At 42.1% G+C, this 26,664-nt stretch overlaps 1 protein-coding gene across 1 annotated transcript in view; it reads left to right on the forward strand.

The window, feature by feature from the left end:
• The window catches only part of SLC1A7 (solute carrier family 1 member 7), a 94,387-nt gene extending 68,314 nt beyond the window's left edge, over positions 1 to 26,073 (forward strand). Inside the window, exons 6-11 of the mRNA XM_084636485.1 lie at positions 3,052 to 3,151; positions 6,462 to 6,695; positions 13,488 to 13,682; positions 18,153 to 18,287; positions 21,303 to 21,402; positions 25,565 to 26,073. Coding sequence (XP_084492611.1) covers positions 3,052 to 3,151; positions 6,462 to 6,695; positions 13,488 to 13,682; positions 18,153 to 18,287; positions 21,303 to 21,402; positions 25,565 to 25,801 — 1,001 coding nt within the window. The 3' untranslated portion in view covers positions 25,802 to 26,073. The remainder of the gene's footprint in view (positions 1 to 3,051; positions 3,152 to 6,461; positions 6,696 to 13,487; positions 13,683 to 18,152; positions 18,288 to 21,302; positions 21,403 to 25,564) is intronic.
• Positions 26,074 to 26,664: the final 591 nt, after the last annotated feature.

Genomic DNA, 26,664 nt, shown 5'->3' on the forward strand with positions numbered 1-26,664 from the left:
GGAAAGGTAGTGCACACAATTCAAAATACTCAGCGAGGACATTAAAATGCATGTCAATATTGCTGAACACATTCACAGAAGTGCAGAGAAGGACTGGTTGACCTGACAAGTTTAAATTGCCTCTGAACAAGAGCTGGCAGGTCAACAGTCAATATGCAGCAGTAGGGTTATTCCAATGACCCAGACATGCGACTTCAGTGAAACACAAACCATGGAACATCTGTTGATCTGCCAGCTCCTGGAAGAACCATGCATTATAAAAGATCGTGCCAGGGCTTCAGACTGCGCCAAATCACATGCCCATCACTTGAAAAACCTATGACTGTGATGGAGGGACAGGAGAAGAATTATATATGTGCATTAAAGATTCGTTTTTAGATCGTGTCAGATTGGTGGCTGAGGAAACGCAAGATTCTGCTTCTTAAGACCACCTATGTGTTTTGCTTCTAGGAGCCGGACAAATTGCCCATAGAGCAACTCACTTAACAGGGTATTTCTTGACCTTTGGCAGGAGCTCTACATCACCTTCCTCCCATCCTAGGAAAAAATGAAGTGGCAGGGATCAAATGGAGGGTGTGTGGATGGGCCTTGGAGGAAAAGAAAAGCATCACTCCAAATATGCTATGTATGAAAATATGACAATATACATCAAAATAATTCATTTGGCACTGGATGCTTCATAGCAGTTCTGCTATGAACTTCATAGTTCTGCTCAGTCATTGGGCCTGATTCTCATATACACCAAGGCCCCTTTACACCATTCTAGCAAAGTAAAGGGGCTTTAACGTGGGCATAACGTATGGCCCCCTTACACTGCCAGAGTGGCATAAAGAGGCTTTAGCATAACTGAGAATCAGGCCCATCCTCTCTTAGTAACAGAAACCTTCTTTTTCTTTTTCTGGAAGCAGGAGGTGAGTGGCTTAGCAATCTTAGCTTAGGAAGAAAGCCACATGCAGGACTCTTCTCAATTTCAAAGTTGTGTCTGGTCCTGGCCAACTCTGCCCCAAAATGGGCAGTGGTGGCCAGAGAAGGGGTGTGAAAAAAGCACTTTAAAATGCACTGATTCAGGGTCTCAACTAGGCAGCTTTCTAGGGCACCTAGCTGGGTAAGTGTAGCCCTGTTGGGGTGTGTGTGATGGATAAGAGGTGAGAGTCTAGCGCAAACTTTGAAGAATTGGAAATCATATTTTAAATCACCGAGAGTAAAAAACTTTGCTTGGAAATGACCACTTGGGCTTCTTACATAATGGCTGCAGAAAGGGGCTTGTGCAAATGACAGTAGGGTAAACTGGTGAGGTTTTATTGTTGATGAAGATTTCTTGAAACCATCCCTTAGTGTATTTATTGTACTTACTTTTCCATGTGTAGTATATAGAGGAGTATAAACAAGTCATTGTATGAAATATTAGTTTGTACTGACTTCGCTGATGCTTTTTATGTAGCCTGTTGTAAAACTAGGCAAATATCTAGATGAGTTTATGTACCCCCTGGAAGACCTCTGTGTTCTCCCAGGCGTACACATACCCCTGGTTGAGAACTACTGCTTTAAGAGACCAGTGAGTCATATACGCATCATTCAGCAGCCTCCAGTCTTGCCTGCTACCTCTCCTGTTGCCAGCACTTGCCATACTCAGACATGAAAGAGTCTTCTTGTAAGCAAACCACAGTTATTCCTGTAAAATAAGAGGTGATCCATTTCCCCTCTTCAGCATTCTACTAAGTTTGAAAGCTAAGACTCCTGGAAAGCTGCCATGGCTTAATAAAGCCAGTCCAGCTTAAAAAACTGAACTTTGTAATTAACATTCTGTTAGCATAAATGAGCAACATTGTTAATAAAATTTAATGTGGTTTGTGACCAGAAATTTACAGCTAGATGAATATTAACAGACATATAAACCCACATCCTGCATGTATTGTTATTGTGAAATTGTTGGGTCTGACATCTAAGTGGCTCACTCCCCTGCATCAGGAGGGGATTGTTTTGGAACCATTACAATCTGGGACCTGGCCTGCAAATGCAGCTGTTCACTCCAAGTGAGAGAGCATGGGCCCCCAGTCAAACCAAATACTCTGTCCATCCAGAATAACTGTTAGCGTGCACCCCACTCACAGCTTCGTTTTCTTGTAAAGTTCTCTTCAAACATAAATTGATTTGGTGCAGTTTGTTTCTGAAATGCTTCCTTGAGTGATTAACATGATCCGTTACAATCCTCACAGGGGATCACTGCAGCAAATTAGTTAAATAGGAACGTGATAGATAAGTTTTAATAATGTATACCTAATAATAAACATAACACCATACAGAAAATATAGAGTTACATAACTATTCTTGGAACTAGATCCCCTACCTTTATGACTGTTGGTTGCATATGAATGTGTTTTTTCCTTTGCTGATTAGTCTTGTGCAGTAGTTTGGCCCTTTCCTTGTACTCATGTGCATTTGCTTGATTCTGCTAAGGCTGCTAAGCCAGGGTGGCAAAAAGGACCAGTTGTGAGGGTGGCTTTTATCTTATAGATGCTTATGCACTAGAAATGGACTGAGACCAAATTAATTTCACAGACGTCAGATAATGGCTTTTGGTCACTGCCAGTCTGGGCTGGATTTAAACTGGTGAGCCAGAAGAGAAAGGCTCCTGTTATCAGTTTTACCCTAAAATGCACACACACACTCTCTCTCTCTCTGTCATATATATATATATATATATATATATATATATAATAATGTCAGTGTTGTTGCCCTCTAGTGACTGGTGCATAGAAGGTGAGGGATTTCCTAGTGGGAAATCAAAGGAGATCTCCTTTAGCTTAAATGGTAGATGTTTGTCTTTGTGGAGCAGAAGAACCAAGGGCTGTCCTCCATGCCCTATATTTGTTTGTGCGATTTATATCTCTGTTTCTACAACACAGAGATTTGTTGGATTATCCCGCTACCAATTATCTAACCCAGCTAGCCACCCCATACTTAGTTCACTTTGAGTTGCAGTAGAGAAGGAGTATGTTGGGGATTTTCAAAAGTAAATGAGAATTAAAACAATAATGTGTTTGATTGCAGGTATAATGCTGGGCAGAATGGGTAACAGTGGAGTTCCCTTGGTCAGTTTTTGCCAGTGTTTAAATGAATCTGTCATGAAGATAGTGGCAGTTTCTGTGTGGTAAGTAGCTGTTTTATCAAGCAAAAATATAACTTTTTAAACGTTGAAGTATATTTCAACAGAAAAAAATGCTCTGAGATGATGTAATCTTGTTTCCAGGCAAATTCATGAGGGACAACAACCTCAACTTTGTATGGCGTTAGTACTTGAAGGAAGTTATGCAAACATTCAAGGCCAGATGCTGGTCCCTGGCTCTGTTCCCTTTGCACCACTCCAGTGGCATAAAGAGGACAGAGAGCTGCCTCAACACAGATGCCAGGGATTCCCCTAACAAAAGGGAATTCCTGGGTGCCATAAAGCAACATATTTAGATCTATGCCACCTGCTCCAGATGTAGATGGCATGGCCAGTGGTGTGGGCAGGGGCATGAAGGGACAGAATGACAGTGCATGGCCCTCTGGCAATCCCCAACCAGCAGAGTAGGCCCTAAGGGACCACTCTAGCCAAAATAACTTAGAATGCCCGTAAATTAGATTGGGGGCAAGTCTGATCCCAGATCAGGAGAATGGAAAGGTGGCTTAGACCTGGTATAACAAAAGTTAGCCCAGTAGAATTCATCTGTTTTTAGCAGAGCCATCCACACATCTATACTCATGTCTGTCTCCTATCGAAATAACCCTCAGTTATTGCAAAATTGCTATTCCCCATTCTCGAGCAGCGCAAATCTCTTACCAGTGTAGGTATATCAACACAATAGCAGCGTGGATGTAGTCTGACACAGAAATAGCTATACTGGTAAAGTCATCCCACTACAATCCCAACTGCACTGCTCCATGTCTGGTAACCTTTTTGACAAGGGGTCAGGGTGACTGGAAGTTCACTTGTCTTTAAATGGCCAGTGCATGCTTCATAGCTGCACCTGTGGGGTTACAAGCTACCTAGTGCAAGAGAGAGCATAAATCCTTACCAATAGAAAAAGTATGGCCCACCTTCATTCCCACTCCCAGGTCCCATGCCAAGCACAGCTCAGACAGACCTAGGCATCTGGTTCTCTGTTTTATGCACTTTATACCATAGACCTAGCTGGTTGTAAATGAGCAGATCTGAAGTTAGGTTACTAGAAATATCAATTACTTAGAAGACCCTGAAGAATACGCAAAATTGTAAAAGGTTCCAGGGCCTAGAATTTTTCAAATCCTGCCATGGATTAACATTCTAACTTGGGAGGAACATTCCTTGAAAAGCAATAGAAATACATCTGTCTAATAGTAGCCTTTAGCACGATAAAATAAATCTTAGGGCATGTCTACAATGCAATTAAAAACCTGCAGCTGGTCCTTGCCAGCTGACTCGGGGTTACGCATTTCAGGATAAGTGGCTGATTAATTGTTGTATAGACATTTGAGCTGCAGCCCGAGCTCTGTGGCCCTCCCACCTCGCAGGGTCCTAGAGCCCAGGTTCCAGCCCAAGCCCAAATGTCTATACTGCAATTAAACAGCCCCTTAGCCTGATCTCCGTAAACCTGAGTCAGCTGGCATGGGCCAGCTGCAGGTGTCTAACTGCAGTGTAGACATACCCTTAGATTCACAACTTGGCTCTTGCATCTCCCATAGCCAGTGGCAGATTAGCCACTGCGTCAACGGGGCCCGTGCCCGGGGCCCACGGACAATTGGGGTGACCCCTTGCCCCAACCCGCTCCGCCCACCTGGCACACCTGCTGGGGAGCGGAGTCGGGGCGCGGGGGCTTGCCCTGCTCCACCTGCCCGGCGCTCCTGCCAGGGAGCAGGGGAAGCCCCCGTGCCCTGATCCCGCTCCCTGGCAGGAGTGCTTTGGGGATGGGGATGGGGGAAACACGACTGCAGGCGGAAGGGGTGGGGAGGGGCCTCCAATTCCTCTGGTCCAGGGCCCTGCAAAAGCTCAATCCACCTCTGCTCATAGCTTTATCCCTAAAATGCTGCTCTCAATTTCTGGGATGCTGTTGTGTGGTGGTGGGGGGGACGACTTTCAAAATATAGTTGACATTCGCTCTTTACATCAATGTCACTAATTTAAGAATGGCTCTTCAGCACTTTTGTGAACATTCTTAATAATGAGTAAATACTGCTACTACATCATTAATACATTGTAGTTACATAGCACCTTCCATCTGAGGATCTCAAAGTGCTTTGAGGTAAGAAAGGATCACTGCAGCAGCAGCAATGCCCACCTTATAACTTTTAGCCCAGAGATTACAGCACTCACCGGGAATGTGAGAAACCCAGATTCAATTCCCCCCTTTCTGCCGGAGGAGGAGAAAAGATTTGAATGGAGGTCTCCCACCTCGCTCTCAACCCATGACTGTTCCATTGTGGATAAATACTTAAACAGTCATGGGGAGAGAGAGAGAATGACTCTGTAGTCCAGTGGTTAGAGATCCTGGTCCACTCCCCCTGCTCCAGTCACTGTTTCATTATTTATCCACACTGGAACATCTTCAGCAGGAGACACTGTGAGCAACCTCTCCTCCCCAAAACCAGAGTATCCCATAGCTCAGTGGTTAGAGCAGTCTCCTGAGACGTGGCAAACCCCTGTTTAAATCCAGGGAGGAGGGAACTGAACTGGGTCTCTCACATACCAGGTGACTGTGTTAACCCTTGGGCTGTTATAAGGTGGGTACCAGAACCACCTCTTCTTCCTGTTAGGGTCCCATTCAGACTCTATCTGGTAGGCAGGCTTTGAGCATGCCTTCTGGATCAGGTCTTATATGCAACTTAGGTGTCTGAGCGCCTACCTTGTCCTGGTCTGTGACTCACACTGGGGCTTGGGCAGGAGATAGGTATCTGGACCCCAAGAGTGAGGCAGCAGTGCATGTGCCCAGAGGCAGAAAAATAGGCACCTAGGGAACTATTACCATGAAAACGTAGGTCCCGAGTGAGTTTAGGCACCTTCAGGACTCAGTGATAGTTTTGTGGGTCACAGTGGAGCCAAAACTGGAACTAAGGCACCTAAGTGCCTTTGTGGATCTGGGCCTTAACTACTATGGTGATGGGAACCTTAAAATACATACATTGAGGGAGAGATTAGATATACACTGCTTTATTAACAAATTGTATTTGAGTGTGTTGTGTGTGTCCTACAGGCCAGTCAGTAGAAAACAGTATCATTGCTAATAATTTGATATAAAAACATTTTCCCAGAACTTGTGAATGGAAAAGGAATAAGGGTCCAGTCCTACAAGATGCTCCTATAAACACCCTCCATGCTTATTAAACACTGAATGGTTGAGTCCTAAGTCTGTATTGAAATGAAAGTACAGGAACTTGTTATCTCACTAAATTGTTTGGTGGAAATGATCTGGCTCATAGTGATAAATCTCCCTCTCTTCACGTAGGTATTTTCCTTTTGGAATAGTGTTTCTTATTGCTGGCAAGATCTTGGAAATGGATGATCCTACAGCTATTGGGAAGAAGTTGGGCTTTTATGCCATTACTGTGGTTTGTGGTCTGGTGGTTCATGGACTGTTCATTCTGCCAATGATGTACTTCTTTATCACCAAGAAAAACCCCATTGTTTTCATCAGAGGGATTCTTCAAGCCTTGCTAATTGCTCTGGCGACATCATCCAGGTATTAAGCACTGATATTACTAAATACCTCTGAGGTCCTAATTAGAGCTGTCTGAAACTTGGAAGTTCAGGTGCGCAGGAAATGTCAATATTTCAAAATTTGATTTCATTCCAATTCTGGACCCGATGAAAAATGAAATATACCCCCCAGGATCTCAGCAGCTGCTGAGTGAAATTGCTGCTATTTGGTGGGTGACCGCTATGAAACTGACAAGAATCATGTCAGTTTCACTCAGCAGATGCTAGGGCTTCCAGAATCTGTGGTTCAATGTGCTAATTACTGTCAATATTATAAGCATCGTTATCCCCATTCTACCAACGGATAAACAGAGACACAGAGAGGTTAAGTGACTTGCCCAAAGTCACATGGAGAGTCTGTTCCAGAGCTGAGAACAGAACCTAGGAACTTCCATTGTCTCCTGGGCTACCTAGTCTACACTGCATCCATATGTTCCTGAAATCATAATGGTTCCAACTAAAGGCCATAAAAATTAAGGGACTGTCAGCATCTCTATTATAAATTTCATTTTACAGGATGTTTATAAAATTTAATAACTTGCTAACGGAAATATAGTACAGTATATTTTGCACAGTGAAATCAGGAGCAAATTGTGTTTTGGGTGGCTTTATTAGTTCTAATGAAGTTTGAAAGTTTAAGGCTATTTTTTAAGTAGAACAACACATAAAAGTTTGTCGCTTCAGATGCATTTGTATTCCCCAGACTCACAGATGATGATGATCTTACAGTCATAGATCTTAGTGTTGGAAAAGACCTTTCAGGCTCCCTCTCAACACTCTCCCCTGATCCCACTAAGGTTTCCTCAGTCCTGGTTCTGAAAACCTCTAATGCTGGTGAAAACACCTCTCTGGACCATTTATTCCATTACTTAATTCCCCTTAGTCTAAGGACATTTTCTTATCTATTCAACCTGAATTTTTCCCTCTTTAGGACTTGTGTCTCTCATTGTTTTACCTTTCTCAGCTCCAGAAAAAAGTGCCCCTTTCTCTTCTTCCAGTTTGTACTGTAGAAAGATAATGGCATTTTTCACCAGGTTAGAATCCTATACTTACCAAGTGTGGTCTTACCGGGGCTTTATAAAATAGCACAGTTACTTCCTTTGTCATACAATAGATTCTCTTCCTTCACATTTGTGAGTTCATATCCAATGTATTATTCACCTGATCTTTTCTGCATTATTGCTTTCTAAACAGCTATTTCCCCTTTTGATTGAAGCAGGTCATTATTTCTTCCTATGTATGTTACCTTTGGTTTCTCTCATCATCTGTCTGCCTATATCTCTGAGCCCATCAGATCATTCTGCAACTATTAGCTACCTTCTCTGTAGTTTAGTCTCTAGGGTACGGGTTGGTCATGGTATCATGAATTTTTCAAAGTTTCTTTTCTAAAATGTACCAAAATCATAAGTCATAGATATACAGCAAAAGTCAGGCCTGATTTATAGTGACCAAACTACAGACCCAACTGTCTAAACTGTGTTTTGTGTTTACACAGCATTCCTTGATAGTCTGCAATGCCAGTACGGACACAAGCAGAAAATTGTGCACATTCTCAAGTGACTCTGTGCATAGCTTTGTATGCTGCATGTGCAATTGCCCGTTTGCACCAACAGATGCATTTTTCTGCAAGTGCAATGTAGACTTCTTTTTTAAAAAAATACATTATTTGGTGTTTTTCCTCTTAAATGGTAGCATCTTGTGATGAGATAGTTGAACTTTTCACCTTGGTGATACTGAGAAGAATAGATACTGCATATAACTGAGTTGTTGCCAAAAGAACATGCACAAATAATTGGTTTTGGAAAGTAAAGCTGCTTCTCCTGACAGTCATCACATCTGTATCTGATTAAGTAATACTTGCCACAAAGGCAACAAATTAATATTAATAATACAGGCATTGGATTATCAGATCATTTTAAAGCAGAACAAAAGGTTGGCCTACTAATGTGTCTCTACCATATGTTTCTGCATCAGTGCATGCCTACATCTAATGATAGACAGAACACTGAAAACCACTGGGTGTGGAAAGATTTCTTTAGTTAAAGATCGTAACTATAGAAAAGACATACCATGCACAAAAAGTGAGACAAATCACTCTTGGGAGATTTCCCTGTTCATGTCAAGGGCCAGCTGTTTTCTTTGCCTATTATTATTAGTTATTATGGTAGCTCTTGGAAAACCCACTCAAAGATCAAGGCCACACTGTACAAACACCTAGCAAAGATAGTTTCCATTCCAGCGAGCTTACAATTACAGGTAAACAAGACAGACAAATGGGAGTGGAGGGTGCAGATGGGAAGGATGAAGTTTTTAAATACAGATTATACTGGATAAAGCCATGGCCAAAAAGTAAATTATTCTTCACCTGGCTCTTTATATGTAGCAACGCTAATGTAGACTATGACAAAGCTTAGTGAGTCTCTAGTGGATAATTCATCTTTTTACTGAATTTAGTGTTGGTGAAAGATGATGGAATGATAGACCAGGAGTCTAAATACATCTAGCTAACCCCAGATCCAGTAAAACAAGGCAGTACTAGTGCAAGCCTTCCCACACCAACTCCTTAATTTGCCTTATCTTTGTTTTCCAGGGATCCTTTTTGAGGGTCATTCCCCAAAGCTAATTTAGTTCTTGGCACCTCTGCCAAGACTACAAGTAAGGGTGCCACTTTGTGGAAATGGTGCTGGTAGCATTGGGATGTGAACTCCTGTCCGCTACAGGAACTGTAAGCCACCAAGCAGTCATCTCATTGCAATGATTTTGCTGACCTAAGCATAACTGGAACCCATAACCTGTAAGTGAAGGGTTCTCCATCCAACAATCAGTCCCCATGTGCTGTCCAGTTTTATCACTTTAGACGCCAATGACATACTTGGCATTTGTATGGAAATGTCAAACATATAGGGCAAAATTCTGACTTATTTGCACATATATATCGGTGGAGGGCGGAAAGGGCAGAAGTTTCTTTTACCCTCCTCCTCATCCCCCCAAACAGTGCACCCACACAGGACCATAGCACAACATATGCTTGTTTCCTTACGTGTTTGGCAGGGGGTCCCAGTGATATACTAGGTAGCATTCCATAGCCCCAAGAGGGTGTGTGGCCAGCTAGTTTGGGTGGTGATCCCAGGCTCTTAGGCCCTTGGACATTGTTCAGCTTTTGTGACAGGCACTAAGGGAGGCTTGGCTCAGGGAACATCTGTCGCTGTTACCATTCCTCCCCCCAGGCACCTCTCACAGTGTGAAGGACAGAATTTGGCTGATAGATAGAATGCCCCTTGGTTTGATTATAATTTCCCTGGAACATGTAGAAGGTTTTTTTCTCCATAGTCATCTTTCTACAATGTCAGTGAATCAAAGGCAGCGTCTTCTTAATAGTGCATCCCATCAAAAGAACCAGTTCTCTTTTCCTCTGCACACAGCGTAAATAAAATGTGAACATTTCAAGGGGCTTTTTGCTTCTTATGAAACTCTGAAACCTTGGCTTTTGTGCAGTGTAAAGTAAAGACAGATTTAACAAAAGGGAGGTGTAACTTAATTCTAGATTAAGTCAGCTTGTTGACTTTCTGGAGCAATAATAAGAATTAGGATTCATTTGCAAGATAAACAGGCAGGGCTAACCAGCTGAAGAAGGTGCTTTTTCTGTAGAGACTGGCTTTTCTTTTTTTTTTTTTTTTTTTTGTGGCCTACTTTAGAGCTTTGCATAACTGAAATATTGGTTTGTATTCAATCCTTGCCACTGTACAATCACCAAAATGGAGTGGGATAAATCTGTAGTTGTTTTGCAATTGCTGGTCAGTAAAACAGTCCTGAGTAGGACAAGATGCCTCCTCTCTTTACTAACGGCTTCAGGAAATTCTGAAGCATATTTAGCTATTCAAAAACAGTGCTTTAGATTTGGCCTCAAGGTATGGGTCAAGTGTTAAAACCTAACAGTTTCCTCAGCATTTGACATTAGACCCCCAAAAGCTGCTTTTACTAATACTCAGTTAGGCCAGGTCTACACCAACAGGTTAGGTCCACACAGCTACATCACTGAGGGGTGTGAAAACTGCTAGATTTGAGTTTCATTGAAAACTGCAAAATTTAGGACAGGCTTTCAGAGATTAGTGATCCTTCTGATTGAACTTGGGCCAACTTTCTTGGGAATCTAGCACAGTCTATGGTTCCTGGTTGAAACCATGCAAAAACTCAGTAGCTGCTTATCATCATATCATATCATATCAGTGGCTTCATAACCTCTTGGACTGAAAATAGGCCCCAAAATTAAAAATTTGGGGTTTTGCTGAGTTTTTGCTTTAATTTTTAGATTTGTTTGAGCCTGAAACTGAAAGCAAAGTTTAAGGATGTGAAACAAGAAGAAAAGGGTCACATAAACCCCACATGAACCAGAATTTTCAAGTTTTATTCTGCTGTCCTGAGTGGGTTACTGTCTGTCTGAATAGCTAGCTTCCCAAACTACCACCTGCATCTCCTAACTGCAAGAGAGCATGTGGGACTTACCTCATCTTTAGTTGGAATTTTTTATTATTTTTAATGTGGCATTTGGTAGATAGTCTGTGTAAGATAAGAAAGAGTCGGGAAGGATTGTTATTCATATGTTGTGCCCTCTGGACGCGTTAAACTATAATAATGTAAAAAACTTTGAAAAAAGAATAAACATTTCCCCCTCCTCTCCATACAAAGAAACACAAGGATTCGTTGTAAAAGAAGCTGTTGAGTTGCAAGAGATGAAGTTTCTATAAAAGAGGTGGATGTCACTGCAGAACTCTAAGTAGCTCAAAAGTGGTAATAATAGATTTTAAGTTAATTATTCATTATTATTAGCAGCTATGCCTATGGTTGAATTGCCTAACACTGTCCATTATAAGATGTTGGTTTCTGTTTTACATTTATATTCCAGTAGCACCTGGAGGCCAACTAGGTAGGGCCCCATTGTGCTAGGCGCTGTACAAATCTATTACAAGTGATAGACCCTGCCCTGTCTTTTCGATTGAGTTTACAGTCAAAGACATAACTGATGGGTGAGATGAACAAGCAGGACAGGGTAAAGGGCAAGGAAGAGGAGAAGAGAGAACAAAAATAGGATGTGTGCAATTCTTGGCCAATAAGGAGCAGTAATTTCAATTTGCCACCAACCTAGCCATTCTCAGGTTTGTGATTTGATCGCTAGGGATCAAAATGGGTTACAGTTATATGGCTGCTTAGCAGTGTGTGTGAAGTGAACCAGTGGTCTCTGTCTCAGGGTACATCAACACAAACTGCTATCATAGCACTGCAGCTGCACTGTGGTAGCACTTCAATGCAGACACTGCCTATGCTGCCAAGAGGCAGTAGCTATACTGACAGAAGAATTCATCCAACAACCTAGTGATGAAAATCCACACCCCTGAGCGATGTAGCTGTTCCCAGTGTAGGCCAGCCCTAAATCTTCTCCTTAGTGCACAGCTCTCTCTGTCCCAGCTGGCTTCTCTGGCTGCAGCATCAGCAGAGAGGGTAAGGAATGAGTGGGCACAGACACTCAACTGTACTTTCACTGGTCCACAGAAGTGATCCCACCAGTTCACCATGGTTGAGGAACCTTGCACTTTATTGTATCTGATCTGTGGACAAACAGAGGACTTTAGTCCCCAGGGCTATTTATCTGATATCTTTCACCAGCACTAAATTCACTTGGAGGGTTGGGAGGAGAGAGTTTTGTAGAGTTCAGCTCAAGGAGCAAGGAGCAACCTGTTTTTAAAATAATCCTGTTTACTGTGCAGCCATTATAAATTGTTGCCTAAACAGGTATTTTATTGTTGGTTCGGTGTCAATACTCAGTAGGCACTGGCAATATCTTAAGGGCGTACACTGCCCTCAGTCTGTGTTCAAAACTCCCATTGTTAGTAGGAGCTGAGGCCCTTAAATTTAATAAGCATGGGGGATAGGGGGAGAAATCCTGTGCAGGCACAGGATCAGACTTACATTTTAATAAAACTGCCCTATTTACTGTATGCTTGAAGGGAGATGGGGTGGGCCTGAGACATGTCCTCTATCCCTATTGGAGCCTTGAGGAGATCCTTGCCTTTCTTTGGTTTACATCTTACCCCGCTTCAAAGCTTATCATCAGGGCTATCAACTTTCTGTCTAAGGAGGACGGGATGGAACTTCCTTCCGAAAGTATCAACAGTGAAATTTTGATTCCAGAGGCATCACAACTGAGCTGTATGAGACACTTTCCTTCCTTGACCCTTTGGTGGCTTAACACACAAAATGGCTTCTGCAGCATCTCCAGCCCTTGCTTTTTACCTTTCATAGGTTATAAGGCCAGCAGGAACCATTGTGCTTATCTGGTCTGACCGCCTGCCTAACACAGGCCATAGAACTTTCTGAATAAATCACTGTTTGAACTAGAGCATACCTTTTAGAAAAACATCCAATATTGATTTAAAAATGTGTAGAGCGGGAACTGAACGATTGTCTCTTGTGTAACAGTGCAAAGCAGACTTTGCACATACACGCTCAAGTGCCTTGTGCTCATTAAACACAACTGACCTGCTCTTGCTCTCACAGAAGCCAATGACAAAACTCCCATTATCAGTGAAGCCAGATTGGCCCGATACATAAGCAGACACAGAAGCGAAGATAGGAAATAGGGCTTGAATGGATACAGCATTGAATATGATCTATATGCAGGGGAAGAGAGATGAGTTTGCTGCTTTTAATGTTAGTCCCTGAGGATAAAACAGCTTTCAACATGTGTTTGGTTTTGGTTTTTGTTTTGGATGTTTTGCAGCTCAGCCACATTGCCTATAACTTTCAAGTGCTTGCTGGAGAATAACCATGTTGACAGAAGGATTGCCAGATTTGTGTTGCCTGTTGGGGCCACGATCAACATGGACGGAACTGCCCTCTACGAAGCAGTGGCAGCAATCTTTATTGCTCAAGTAAATAATTATGAGCTGGATTTTGGACAGATTATTACTATAAGGTATAAACAAAAGCCCAGCAACCTTTCCATTTGACTTATTAAATCTGTGACGTTCTCTCCTTTGTGTATCAAGCACATTACTGCGGCTGCAATCTTCAGTTCAAAGCTTCCTGTAAGATCAGGGCCGGTGTGGAGGGAAATCTTATTAGCACTATTAAAATAGACATGAATGGAGAAATATATTGCATTTCAATTTATTAAATTGGCTTTTTTTGTCCTTCGCTTTTTGGCCAGTTGTAGCTCATTCATTTAGGATTACAACTTTGTTGCTAGCAGTGTTTAATTTTTTTCCCTTGAATCCTATACAAAAAAATGAATCCCTCCAAATCCCTGTGCTGTTGGGGATGCACTTCCAGTGCATAGGACGGGGACTATGTAAAGAACACACCAGCGCCTTCCCTCCACAAATAACTTTAAACATTGTAAACTTCAAAGGTAAGCTCCTCAGCAATGAGTTCTGCCCTTTACACCACAGGAGGGCCAGAGCAGCATTCAGGAACCCTAAGTACCGCAGCAGACCAGGGGAGGATCATCAAGTGCAGGCAATATGGAAGACAGCTGTAAGATTGCCTCCCAAGGATCCCTCGCAGGTCTCGATAAAACAGGGGCATGCCGGGCACATCAGGAATGAAGCATGGCAGAGAGATTCCAACTGCATGGCCCATAGGGCAAGCCCAAGGAGGCTGCTGTAATTTACGCCTGCAGGGCTATCTACGTTACAGAATGGGCCTCCTCAGGTTTTAAACATGGCTTCTACTGCTGCTGCTTGTAAGTTCTCACTGGCTAGAGAGCCCTGACTATAGATTCTATATTTTAAATAACTTCTTCTTGAAAATAGTATAACCAATCCTAAATAGAAAAAAAAATTCCAACCAGTTAACTATTGCCAGAATGATTTCACTGCCTGTTAAAGAACGTCTCAGGGAGCGAAACCTGCAGGTTTTCAGCAAGGAACGAATGATTAGAAAAACATTCATATAATAAGTAAGGCCTGACCACATTAGAGATCGACCTACCATCTACCCTCTGACCTCATCACCATCGGATCTGGGCATGTTTACACTGTTGTGGCCTGCACATCTTCAGTTCTAGTGTGTATAAGACCTAAATGACAACAGCAAGAAAGTTTTTTCAATTAGCTTTTTCCTATAACTGGAGTCTGCTTATGAATTAATGGGAAAGTTTGGTCAAACTAGAAAAAAAAAATCAATCTGGCCCATATGAGCTGTTGCCTTCTCACCCTGTACTATAAGTGAGAATGGTCATGTGCAGGGCTATCGATATGTCTACTCAGCTGGGAGAGACAATTCACAGCTCAAATAGCCATACATGTGCTAGCTTTGCTCAAACTAGCGTATGCTAAAAATAGCGTGTGACTGCAATGTGTGTGACAGCGTGCGACTTGGCCTAGTCATCTGAGTGCAGTCTCGGCCGACCTCCTGGGTACATATTTGGGTGGCTAGCCCAAGCTGCCTCTCATGATGTCAAGGCCACATTGCTATTTTTAGCACGCCAGCTCGCACAGAACTAGTACATGTCCATCTATACACAGCAGCTGGGACGTGTGATTCCCAGCTTCTGTGTAGACAGACCCTTAGTCTTGGTGATCTATAATTTGGTTACACTTTAATTAGAGATGGGCCCAGAACAAAGATAAAAACAAGTGGTATGTTATAAAAATCATCCAAATGGAAGAGGAAGATGGAAAGGGTGATCTGGAAGATTAGAGAACAAGAAGGATGATGGGAGATGGAAAGAATGTATATTGTAAACTGCTCAGAGCAAAACCATGTCTGCTCATGTGCCAAGCACAGGCTTCATGCCAATAAATAAGGGGATATAAGTAAAGCCAGAGTAGGAGGAAAGGGACAAAGGAAGATTAAAAACAAATCAAAGAGAGGAGGGAAATCAAGGGTAGAATGGAAGGAAAGAGAGGGAGAAAACAGATTGTTAACAGTGATCGGCCCCACACCAAAATCTAATCTTGAATTCCACCACTGAATCTAAACATCTTCGGTCTAAGATGGGACAAACCCTCTCTAGATTTAGCTGCTCCCACGCTGGGAGATTTGAAATCTGGATCCAAACCTGAACATTCCCAAATTTCAGGATGTTCTGGTTTGAATTTTTTTTTTTTTTTGTCTCAGCCTGTTATGAAGATAGGTTTGAGGGGGATCGAGATCTGGTACTAAGATTGCAAGGGCTTGTTGAGGCCCATCTCTGTAGAAGTGAAAGAACTAAAGACACTCTCCTAACCTTGCCAATTTCCTTTTAATGTAATTATGCCAACAAACATCTCTATTTGGGACCATTGTTTAGTGGCTGAATTTGTGAAGTTGGCCTGAAAAGTAGCATGAGCAACAGCAGAATTCCCTGATCTTACTAATTAAGGGCCCTATACTTGCTCCCAGGTAAGTCATTGGTAGTTTTACCACTGACTTTAATGGGAGCAGTAGCAGGTCTAAATCCTGGTTGGCAACCGAGTCAGAGGTTCTGTTCTGAAATAGTTTGGTGTCCAGGGAACCTTTAACATTCACCACTGAATTTCATTTCCATTTCGTACATTGAGATGACATTCCTTTCTGTTTAGGCTAGGCACACCACCATGGTATCCAAATGCCACACAAGCTTTAATTTTTTTCCACTTGCTTATAAATCTAAATTTTCACTCTCCCTCTACCCACATAAGGAATTTATTTATGTATTGTGGGAAAGCTAAGACTCCTAGGTTCTTTTTATTATAGCGCCATGGATTCATTGTGTGGGTTTGAGTAAGTCAATGAACATCTCTGTACCACAGTGTCCTCATTGGAAAATAGGGATAACAACAGTTTGAGGCTTAATTAACTAATGTTTGTAAAGAATTTTGAAATCATGGGATGACAGGTACTGTATAAATGCAAATGGTTATTACTTCCTATTTTCTTTAGTAAGTCACCCACTTACTGTCTTTATATTTATGTTTTGTCTTTTCTAGTAGCTGGCCTAACTCTCTTCCTCCTATCTACCTCTTTCCATCTGTCAATCTACCCAATCATTTATGCTCCTAGAAAAGGGAATCCATTTTCCAAAAGAGCACTAATTAAATAGAACACTGAACAAGTATGTAGTAGAGAGCTTAAGCCTGCATGGAAACTAATATTTGTATCAGAGATGGTCTCAAACTAGAATCCTGATCTAAGACTCCCCGCACTGAACAGGGGGAAGAGGAACTCAAAATGGTACCCTCAATCTGAAAACACCTAAGCTTTGTCTCACCTAGATCATGATCCAAACACTCTGACTCAGTCCCATTTCTTATTTGAAGTCAGACATTTGGTTCAATACTCAGTGTCAAATAAAAATGAAATTTTCAGTTCATTCATTCACTATTTGTATTGCGGTAGAGCCTAGAGTCCCCAGCCAAGATTGGAGACTGGCACCCATTGTGCTAAATACTGTACAAAGACGTAGTGAACGGCAGTCCTTGTTCTGAGGATCTTACAGACTAAGTAGATGAGGCAGGCAAAGGGTAGGAGACAGGAAATATTATTATCATCCCTGTTTTACAGATGAGGAACTGAGGGATATAGAAACTAAGTGACTTGCCCAAGGTCACACAGGAAGCCTGTGGCAGAGACAAACTGAATCCAGTGGTCTTGAGTTCCAGCCTAATTCCTTAATCACAAAACTATCCTCTCTTTTCCAGAGGATGGAATTTATGTCTGCCAGGTCCCCCTGCCCTCTTCCTGCCTGGCTGAAAAATACAAGAATCAAACAGGAGTAGTGACTGGTTTCTATTTCCCAGAAACATAAGAGAAGGATGAAATCATTCATGCTTGCTTCATACTTAGACCCAAATAGATGAAACCAGGATCTAGGATGAGATCCTCACCCCTACTCCCGTTCATATATGCTGGCTAGAAGGGCTAGAACAGCATAAAAGGACTGGCAGAGGAGGATTCCCTTGGTGCAGGAACTACAGACATCATCTATTAGGTTCGTTCCAAGGACCTCCTTGCAAGCCTTGACATAGGTTTTACACTGAGGGTGGGTGTGTATCAACTTCAAGTCTGCAGTATGCAGCATTGAAGAGATTCTGGGGACAGGCTGACATCATTGAGACAGGCCCCCACAACTGTTTAAATTACACTGAAGGCTGCAAAGCAGCCTAGAATCAGGAGGGTGCAAAAGTAGCTTAAAGCCACTTTAGCTGCTGTCCCTTCCCTTAAGGTCAGAAGTTCTGTGCCATGACTTAGAGGCGCAGTGCAGAATCTTACCACTGGCTATAGGCATAAAAGATGAAAATGTAGCAGGCTAATGTGTCCCATTCTAGCCATCTGGCTGATTTCTAATAGTTCATCAACTCCTGTTGCAGTGGCTTGTACGTGAGTGATTCTGGTCCAGAAACAGTCATGTAGAGATACTTTGTGTTATTGCCAGCCGTGTGATGTGGCTGTAAAATCTTATTGTTCCTCTTCTTGTTTAAAGTATCACAGCAACAGCTGCCAGCATAGGTGCTGCAGGGATCCCACAAGCTGGCCTTGTGACTATGGTCATTGTTCTGACATCAGTTGGGCTGCCTACAGATGACATCACTTTAATTATTGCAGTTGACTGGGCATTGTAAGTAACTTAGTGTCTGAACCTTCCTTCCATCTGCAAATCAAGTTGTTGTTCTGTACTCTGCATGTCAATCCATAGACGCTTAGGGTGTCACAGCTGTCACTTCTGCACATCATAATCACTGGGAACTTCACAGAGGCAACAGGGATAGAACTTGAGAAGGCACCCAAACTAACAGAGACTCCTCATTAGCAGTATAGTGTCTGTGGCCAGAGCAAGCTGAATTAATAACAAATTATTTATTTTGAATTTCAGCTCTTTCTTTGTGAATTGCCCATGAGCAGATTTAAACTTTCATATCCTTCATTATTCAAAACTGTTCAAGTTTTTGGTATCTAGATTATGAGCAGTTCAGGTCTTAGCTCTGATAATGCACAGGCCAGGTCTACAGAGATAATCTAAACAGTTCAGCATTTTATCAGTTAACTCAACTGTTGGCATTCATGTTCAGACATGATAACATTTTGCAGTGTAGATGAGGCCATAGTTGAGCAGTTCTGATTATATCCAGTAGATATAATACCCTCTCTCTCTTTACAATAGCTGCTTTTCTTTTATTCTAAGTAAGTCCTACAATCTTACATTTCTTCATGATTCCTCTAAATACAGTAAAGATCCATTGCACAAGATGCTACAAAAGTGCAATTACAAGTTCACTGTATTTTATTTAAACTTACCACACTGAAAGTACTTTATGAAGTATTCGGGGGGGAAAAAGTTGGGCTTGTGGCCTTTTTTGTTTCTGTAGGAGGCTTAGACAACCTGAAGGTTGAGTATTTTTTTAAGTTTATTTTTTACTTTCAAAAATATCAGGAATGTGAAGTCTGGCTTTTCTTGGTTTTGCTGGAGAACTTCTGGGATGTTTCTGGGATGTTTATTGTGACCTCTAACCTTTAAAGGGCAAGGGTGTTGAATCTATAACAAAGCCATTCTTTAACAGATAACAAAGCTCAACAAAAACAAGGTGTTTAAACACACTGACTAAAAAGCTCTTCCCGTCTCAATTACTCGGCTCTGACTCAATACTTGTAAAGTCACCATTTCACTATTTGTCTTGTCATCAGAGCCTTTCAGCTTAGACAAGCCTTGAATTTCTAGTGTAAAACCAGCAGAAATTTAAAAACAACAACAAAAAACCACTTCAGGCTCTATAAAAAGATCAAAGAAGGTTGCATGCCCAATTTTTTTCTTTTGCAGGTCACCTTGAGTGAGAAGGGCATACTTACATTTCTTGGACTAGTGCTTGGCAGTTTCATAAACCTATAGCTGCAGAGTGAACTGATCTGTCTATACTGTGGCTAGCTTTACAAATATTTTCATCATTACGTTTGGGGGTAGAAAAATATAAAGTTGCTTAAATGATCTGATAGAATTGAAATCTCCATTACAATGCATTAGTTGTATTGCTTGTAGAACAACTCATTTAGGTAACCTTAGTGGGTACGTGAATTTAATAATTTTATCCAGTTCCCAAGGAAAAACATACACACACTTCTTACCTACTTCGTTAAAATGTTGAGTACAAGTTTTGTATCTGATTATATATAACTGTACCCTCTTATCAGACCCCAAAATAGCTTCTTCCCACTCAAAGCTGCCTCTAGGCAGAGCCCAAAGCTAACCATCTAACATGTCTCTCCAAGAGTCAAAACTTGTTCACAAGCTAAGAAAAACCTTGTAAAATTATAACAGCACCTCCTGCAAACACCTGCTGTAACTATATTTTTGCTTTTTACTTTTACTTGTGAAGATCTTCATCAAAGCAGAGTCAAAAGCAGTAAGTTAAGGCTAAGAGGGATAGATACATCTAGGTCCAGATTTTCAAGTGCAGTAAACATGCAATTTTCATGTGTAGTTACTGTAACTGTATATGTAATTTGGATAACTGCATGGAGGTGCATCTAATTAGGCATGTAAATATACTTGCAAATTAGGCATGCATACAGTGTATGAAAAGTCTGGCCCATAGAGTTTAAATCCACTGTGTTCTAGATGCTTTGAAATCTGAGTAGTACGATATTGAACCTTCATTCACTTTTATAAGCCAAACAGCTGAATGATTCTGAATCTCAGTTTTATTATACAAATTCATAAATTAAGTTACACTGAAAACTTTATCATATTGGTGTTTCACACACAAAAGGATACAGTTAGTTTGAAATACATGCAGCGTAGCTGTAGCCATATTGATTCCAGGATCTGAACGAAACAAGGTGGGAGAAGTATTACCACACCTACCTTGTCTCTCTAACTTGAAATATTGTCAACTGGAAATAATGTATTAAAAGTAGTTTCAGATACTACCCTTGTCCGTGAGTCCCATCAATATTTGTGGTTTTACAATCCATTTTCTAAAAATATTTTTTTCTTATAACAAGGGGAAACAGACTGATTAACTGACTAAACAGGGAGAACACTGAAGTTGGTCCCAGGATATGAGAATCATGAAATCTATTATACAGATGTTGTCAAATGCACAAAGTCAATAAACTGAAAATATTCTCTCTCATTTCTTTCTGTCCTAGTCTTAAGTGTTACTTGTAACGATAGCAGGTAAAGTGTTTTCAGACAGGAGTGTGATATAAGTTGACTGTTTCCTGTTAATTTGATATTGCCAGGAAAGCACTGTTATTTGGGTATGTTGTTCTGGAAGACTGCAGACTCTGCTACACACAGCGATCTCCTTAACCAGCATTCTGGTTGCTGTGATTCTTCATTTATCAGGGACCTGCAAGATATTGATTGCCCTCAACTCACTTGAGTTGAGGAACTTGACATTTTGCAGGATCAGTCCCCAAATCAGACAATATTCTGAGTTTTTAATATCTAAATACTCAAATACAAAACTATGAACAGAGGCAAATAGCTTACAGACTATGGAGAAAACAGCAATGATTATTCTTGAGTTGATTTTTTCTAAATATTTAAATTGTTGAATCAGTAAGTACCTGTTGCAGGTATGACTATTTCCAAGACAGAGCACCTGTCACCTAACACCACTGTTTTGTTTGTCAGAGACAGATTTAGAACAATGATCAACGTCTTGGGAGATGCCCTAGCTGCTGGAATCATGGCTCATGTCTGCAGAAAGGAGTTCACCAAGGATGGTGATGAGGTAAGAACAAAACAAAATGAGTCAGTCTGGAGCAATGAACTCCTTGTCAGTATAAAAATATTTTAAACATCAACATCTCACATTCATTTATTCTGGATGAAATTTATATTAATGGAAAGAACAAAATTAGGCTATGGATCAAAATTCAAACGTAGGTAATATTTGTAGCATTAGTGTAAAGGATTTACCTTTTTTAGGACAGTACGGACGATATGTTATGGAGTCTAAACAATTGATTGTTGCCCTTTAATGAGGGTGATATTTTAAACTCTGGGGGTGGGAATAGGCGGTATCTCCAAATATAGGATAGCAGTTAGACTTCATCACTGTGCACCATCACCTAACTAAGCAGGTAGCGTCAGAGTCATGGCTTTTTAAAGTCAGTCCCAGGAGTATGACCATACAGTGCAAGGTATTTGTTTGAATAATAGTAGAGAGCCCAGAACACTATGTTGTGGGCTCTGTAGCACATTGCACAAAATGCCATGTGCCTCGGGTGACCAGACAGCAAGTGTGAAAAATCAGGACGGGGTTGGGGGGTAATAGGAGACTATATAAGAAAAAGACACAAAAACTGGGACTGTCCCTATAAAATCAGGACATCTGGTCATCCTACACGTGCCACACGTAGGACCCTCAGGAATATGTATTAAATGGGGTCGGGGTGTAAACAGAGCTCTACAGAAGTTTTTTCCATGAAATTTTATCCATAAAATTTCTCTTTCCATTTTGGGTGAGTTCACAACTCCCAACATTTTGCTTTCTTGTGAAGTTTTGGGACAGTGCTTTTTTTAGTATCAGATCATGCAAAAAGCCCACTCTCGCACAAAAAAAATCAGATTATGAAATTGTGATCTGAAGCAAGATGGCAACCATCTTTGTGCATGTACAGAAAAGGGCAAATGAAGAATATGTTCATGATCACAGTGAATATTGTAGCACAGCTCACAACACCCACTGCTAAAATAATCTTCCTCCCTCCACCACTGTGAACATGTCACTCCCCTCTAACATCCCTCCACTGGCATCTTCACACCTTCTACATCGCACGCAAGCCCCTGCTTACATCTCTGCTTTTCTTTCCTCTTACTTCTTCTCACATTCCCTGTGCTCCACTCCCCTTGTTTCCTTCTCCCACTCTTCTCTTGGTGTTTTCTTCCATGCCTCACTTTACACCTGGAACTCCCACTCCTGGTGCAAAAGGTGACCCCTCTTCATTCAAATCCCTTTCTAAAACAGATTTCTTGCACTAGCCCTATTGCTGCTAGTCCACCTAAGTGTTAGTCCCCAATCACTTCTGTTAATTGGAGTGACCCCAATAAACTTTCTCTGCTCAGCCCGTACAGCTTGTAACTAAGTGTTTCTCTCTCACTCTCCATGGGGCAGGACTGTCTTTTTCTAGGTCTTGCATAGCATCCAGCTCATGCAGAGCTTAACTAAATAATAGTAATAAGAATAGTAAATTATTATTGATCATTTCTCCCGTTTTACTGCCCAGTCTTTCTGGTGAATCCCATTGTCACTGCTTGATATGATGTGCTCAGAACATTCAAACTTTCATGTTTTGTTAGGTAGGGTCTTATATTGAGAGGTGCTCAGCAACTCTCAACTCCCATTGATCACAGGACGGAGCCCTTAAAACCTTGGGTAAACTAGGAGTCTTGTTTAAGCATACAGACTAACAGAAAAATATTTAATCAATTATAAGGCCAGAAACTAACATTATGATCATGTCGTCTGACCTTCTGCATAATACAGGACTCCTGGCATTTTATTACTGTATTTAGTACTATTAGTTTCCTTTGGAGGAAGATTCTTGAAACTCTGTCCTGGAGCATAGCGTTTCATTCAAAAATATAACACAATCCCCCTAAAGGATTGTAAACTTGTTTGCAGGGAGATTTATTTTCTAGTTGGCACTCAATAACCATTTTAAAACATACCATTAGTCGTCTTTATGTTTTGGCTGCACATTTAGTGTAGTTAGTCAAATATACCCAAAAGGCAGATAGTCTCAGCTGCAAGCCCACCTCCTTCCTCTGCCAATATTTGCGTATTGTTTTCCCTATCAGACCATCTTGGTTTCTATTTTAAGGATATTTCAACACATTACTTGTGAAATCAATCAATAAAATCCTCTTTTCCTTTGAAACAGCACAGAGGGCAAAAACGTACGTTAGCTCAGAGGTCTAGATGATAGGTTGGTAAAAGGAAGGCAAGGAGGTGCCAAAGCATAGATAGACCAATGGTCTGTTCAGTCTGGTGTCTTGGCTCAGCAGTAGCCTCTACATCAGAAGTAGGCAAACTATGGCCCACTGGCCACATCCGGCCCACGGGACCCTCCTGCCCAGCCCCTGAGCTCCTGGCCCTGGAGGTTAGCCCCCAGCCCCTCCCCTGCTGTTCCCCCTCCCCCGCAGCCTCAGCTCACTGCGCCGCCAGCGCGATGCTCTGGGCAGCGGGGCTGTGAGCTCCTGCCGGGCAGCGCAGCTGCAGAATCGCCAGCCACCAGTGCTCCAGGCAGTGCAGTAAGGGGGAAGGGAGCGGGGGGGGGGGGGTTGGATAGAGGGCAGGGAAGTTTGGGGTGGTGGTCAGGGGGCGGGGGTGTAGATAGGGGTCGCAGCGGTCAGAGGGCAGGGAACAGGGGGTTTGAATGGGGGTAGGGGTCCCAGCAGGGCAGTCAGGAAGGAGGCGGGGGTTGGATGCGGCAGCAGGGGCAGTCAGGGGCAGGGGTTCCAGGGGCAGACAGGGAGAAGGGGTGGTTGGATGGGACAGGGGTCCTGGGGGGCGGGGGGGGAAGTCAGGAATGAGAGGAGGGTTTGGCTGGTGCAGCAGGGGGCAGTCAGGGGTGGGGGCTCTGGGGGCAGTCAGGGAGCGGGAGGGTTGGATGGGGCAGGAGTCATAGAATATCAGGGTTGGAAGGGACCTCAGGAGGTCATCTAGTCCAACCCCCTGCTCAAAGCAGGACCAATCTCCAATTTTTGCCCCAGATTTCTAAGTGGCCCCCTCAAGGATTGAACTCACAACCCTGGGTTTAGCAGGCCAATGCTCAAACCACTGAGCTATCCCTCCCCTCAAAGGAGTACTTGTGGCACCTTAGAGACTAACCAATTTATTTGAGCATGAGCTTTCGTGAGCTACAGCTCACTTCATCGGATGCATACCGTGGAAACTGCAGAAGAGTCCCGGGGGGGGGGGGCATCAGGGAGTGAGAAGCAGGAGGGGCGTCGGATGGGGGCGGGGTCCGGGCCACACCTTGCTGTTTGGGGAGGCACAGCCTCCCCTAACTGGCCCTCCATACAATTTCGGAAACCCGATGTGGCCCTCAGACCAAAAAGTTTGCCCGCCACTGCTCTACATTATGCTTCAGAGAAAGACAAAACCCCTCATAGCATCAGTAGTCAATAAGGAGGAGCCCCATGATAATGCAGTATTGTACATGACTCCATCTGGCCCAGAAACATTAGGATTTGTAGCCCTTGTAACTTGGTAGTCTAACTAACTGTGGGCGTTTTTCCTACTCATCTCTTTTGAGAATCTTACTAAATTATTTGCTTTGATCAGCTCCTGTGACAATGAACACTGATTGCAGGGTGATTACAATGTTTCATAAGTAGTTTTTCCTTTTTTTCTTCCTTGCATTTGTTTACATTTAAGTTTCTTAGCTGTCTCTTGTTCATGCAGGAAGGAATAAAGAGCCAGACTTTTAAAGGTATTTAGGCACCTAAAGATGCAGATAGGTACCTAGTGGGATTTTCAATCTGCATCTTTAGGTGCCTAAATACCTTTAAAAATTGGGCCCAGGGTGAATATAAATAGACACTCACTTAGCCATTCATCCCCTTTCTAAACAAAGGGAGATATACTGCCTTGAAGAATGGTTGAACTTCCAGTGATAACAACAGTTCTGCTGACGGACCAAGGGCCAGATTTACTAAAGTATTTAGGTGCCCAAAGATGCAGATAGGCATTTTTCCCCAACCCTCCTAGTTGCCGATGCAGGTTAGGCACCTAACTCCCATTGACTTTCACTGGGAATTAGGTGTCCAACCTGCATAGGCATTTTTTGCCAGATAGGCATCTAGTGCAACTGCATCATTAGGATGGGATTCATTGCCTGTGTTTAGCAGTGATAATATGCAGCATCTTGCTGTTTCCCACATAGGTGCCATTGATCTGTGAACCTAAACCCATCAGCATTCATCAAATCATGGCTTACCAGAGAAATGGTTGTGTGAAGAACATGAGTGAGTCTCGTGGACCAGAAACAGTGAAAGCGTTTCAGCACCATATACCTATACAAGTGGAGCAAGAACTAAACCCAGCGGGGAACCACACAAAGAAATCCAACAGTAAAGACCACTGCACTATTGAAATCAATGAACTGGAAACAAATGTGTAATTGCTACGTTTGATGGTATCTGATACCCAGTGACCTGGTACCCAATCACTACCTCACAGCTGGAGAGAGGACTCTGTCTTATATGGAAAAAAATGTGGAGTTATGGTCAGCATGCTTGTACCGGAGCTAGGAGATGAGCTGTGATCAGAAAAGATACAAGGGGCTTGAAAGAGATCAGGGGCTTCTTTAGGGGGATGATTTTAATACTGGGAAATTAACCAATGGACAACTTTGGTTCTCTCTGGGCAAACTGATTTGATTCCAGTATAGTATCTGACACTCCTTTTTTGCTTTGGCTTTTTTATTTAACCCCTTTTTAATTATTTCTGACAAAAGCCTTTTTTTTTGCATCTCACTAATTACGAACATGGCATTTATGTAGATGTATTGCTGCCAGAAACTAATTCGCAAAACATACTGAAAGTGTGCTAATTTCATCTTCTCTTCTGCTCCTTAAACAAAGAGTTTTTGTTTAGTTTTAGAATAGCACTAAGAAAATTGCACTGATCTCAAGAGGCAAATTTGTAACTAATAATGCCACAAACTGAAAGCAGAGCAAAATATTTATCTGCAAGAAAACACATTCAAAAGGCTATTCTGTTATACACACTTCAAAGACAGGCATCAAACTGCAATATATTGTTCAAAGATGTCTAGATTCTTGCAAAGGACATTTTGCCTTCTAAGTGCCAGATCCACACAGAAATTTGTAAAAATCTATCTCTGCAGTAGAATCAGTACAATATACCTGCAATGGCAGAACCATGCAAGCCCTAACACATAAGCATTGGTGCTAAAGAGTGTTCACTGTTCTCTCCTTTTATTTAGAGATTGTTCCACTGTATATGTGTAAGCTCAGTGCT

The sequence above is a fragment of the Lepidochelys olivacea genome (genome assembly GCF_965140295.1).
Source record: "Lepidochelys olivacea isolate rLepOli2 genome assembly, chromosome: 8".
Lineage (NCBI taxonomy): Eukaryota > Metazoa > Chordata > Testudines > Cheloniidae > Lepidochelys > Lepidochelys olivacea.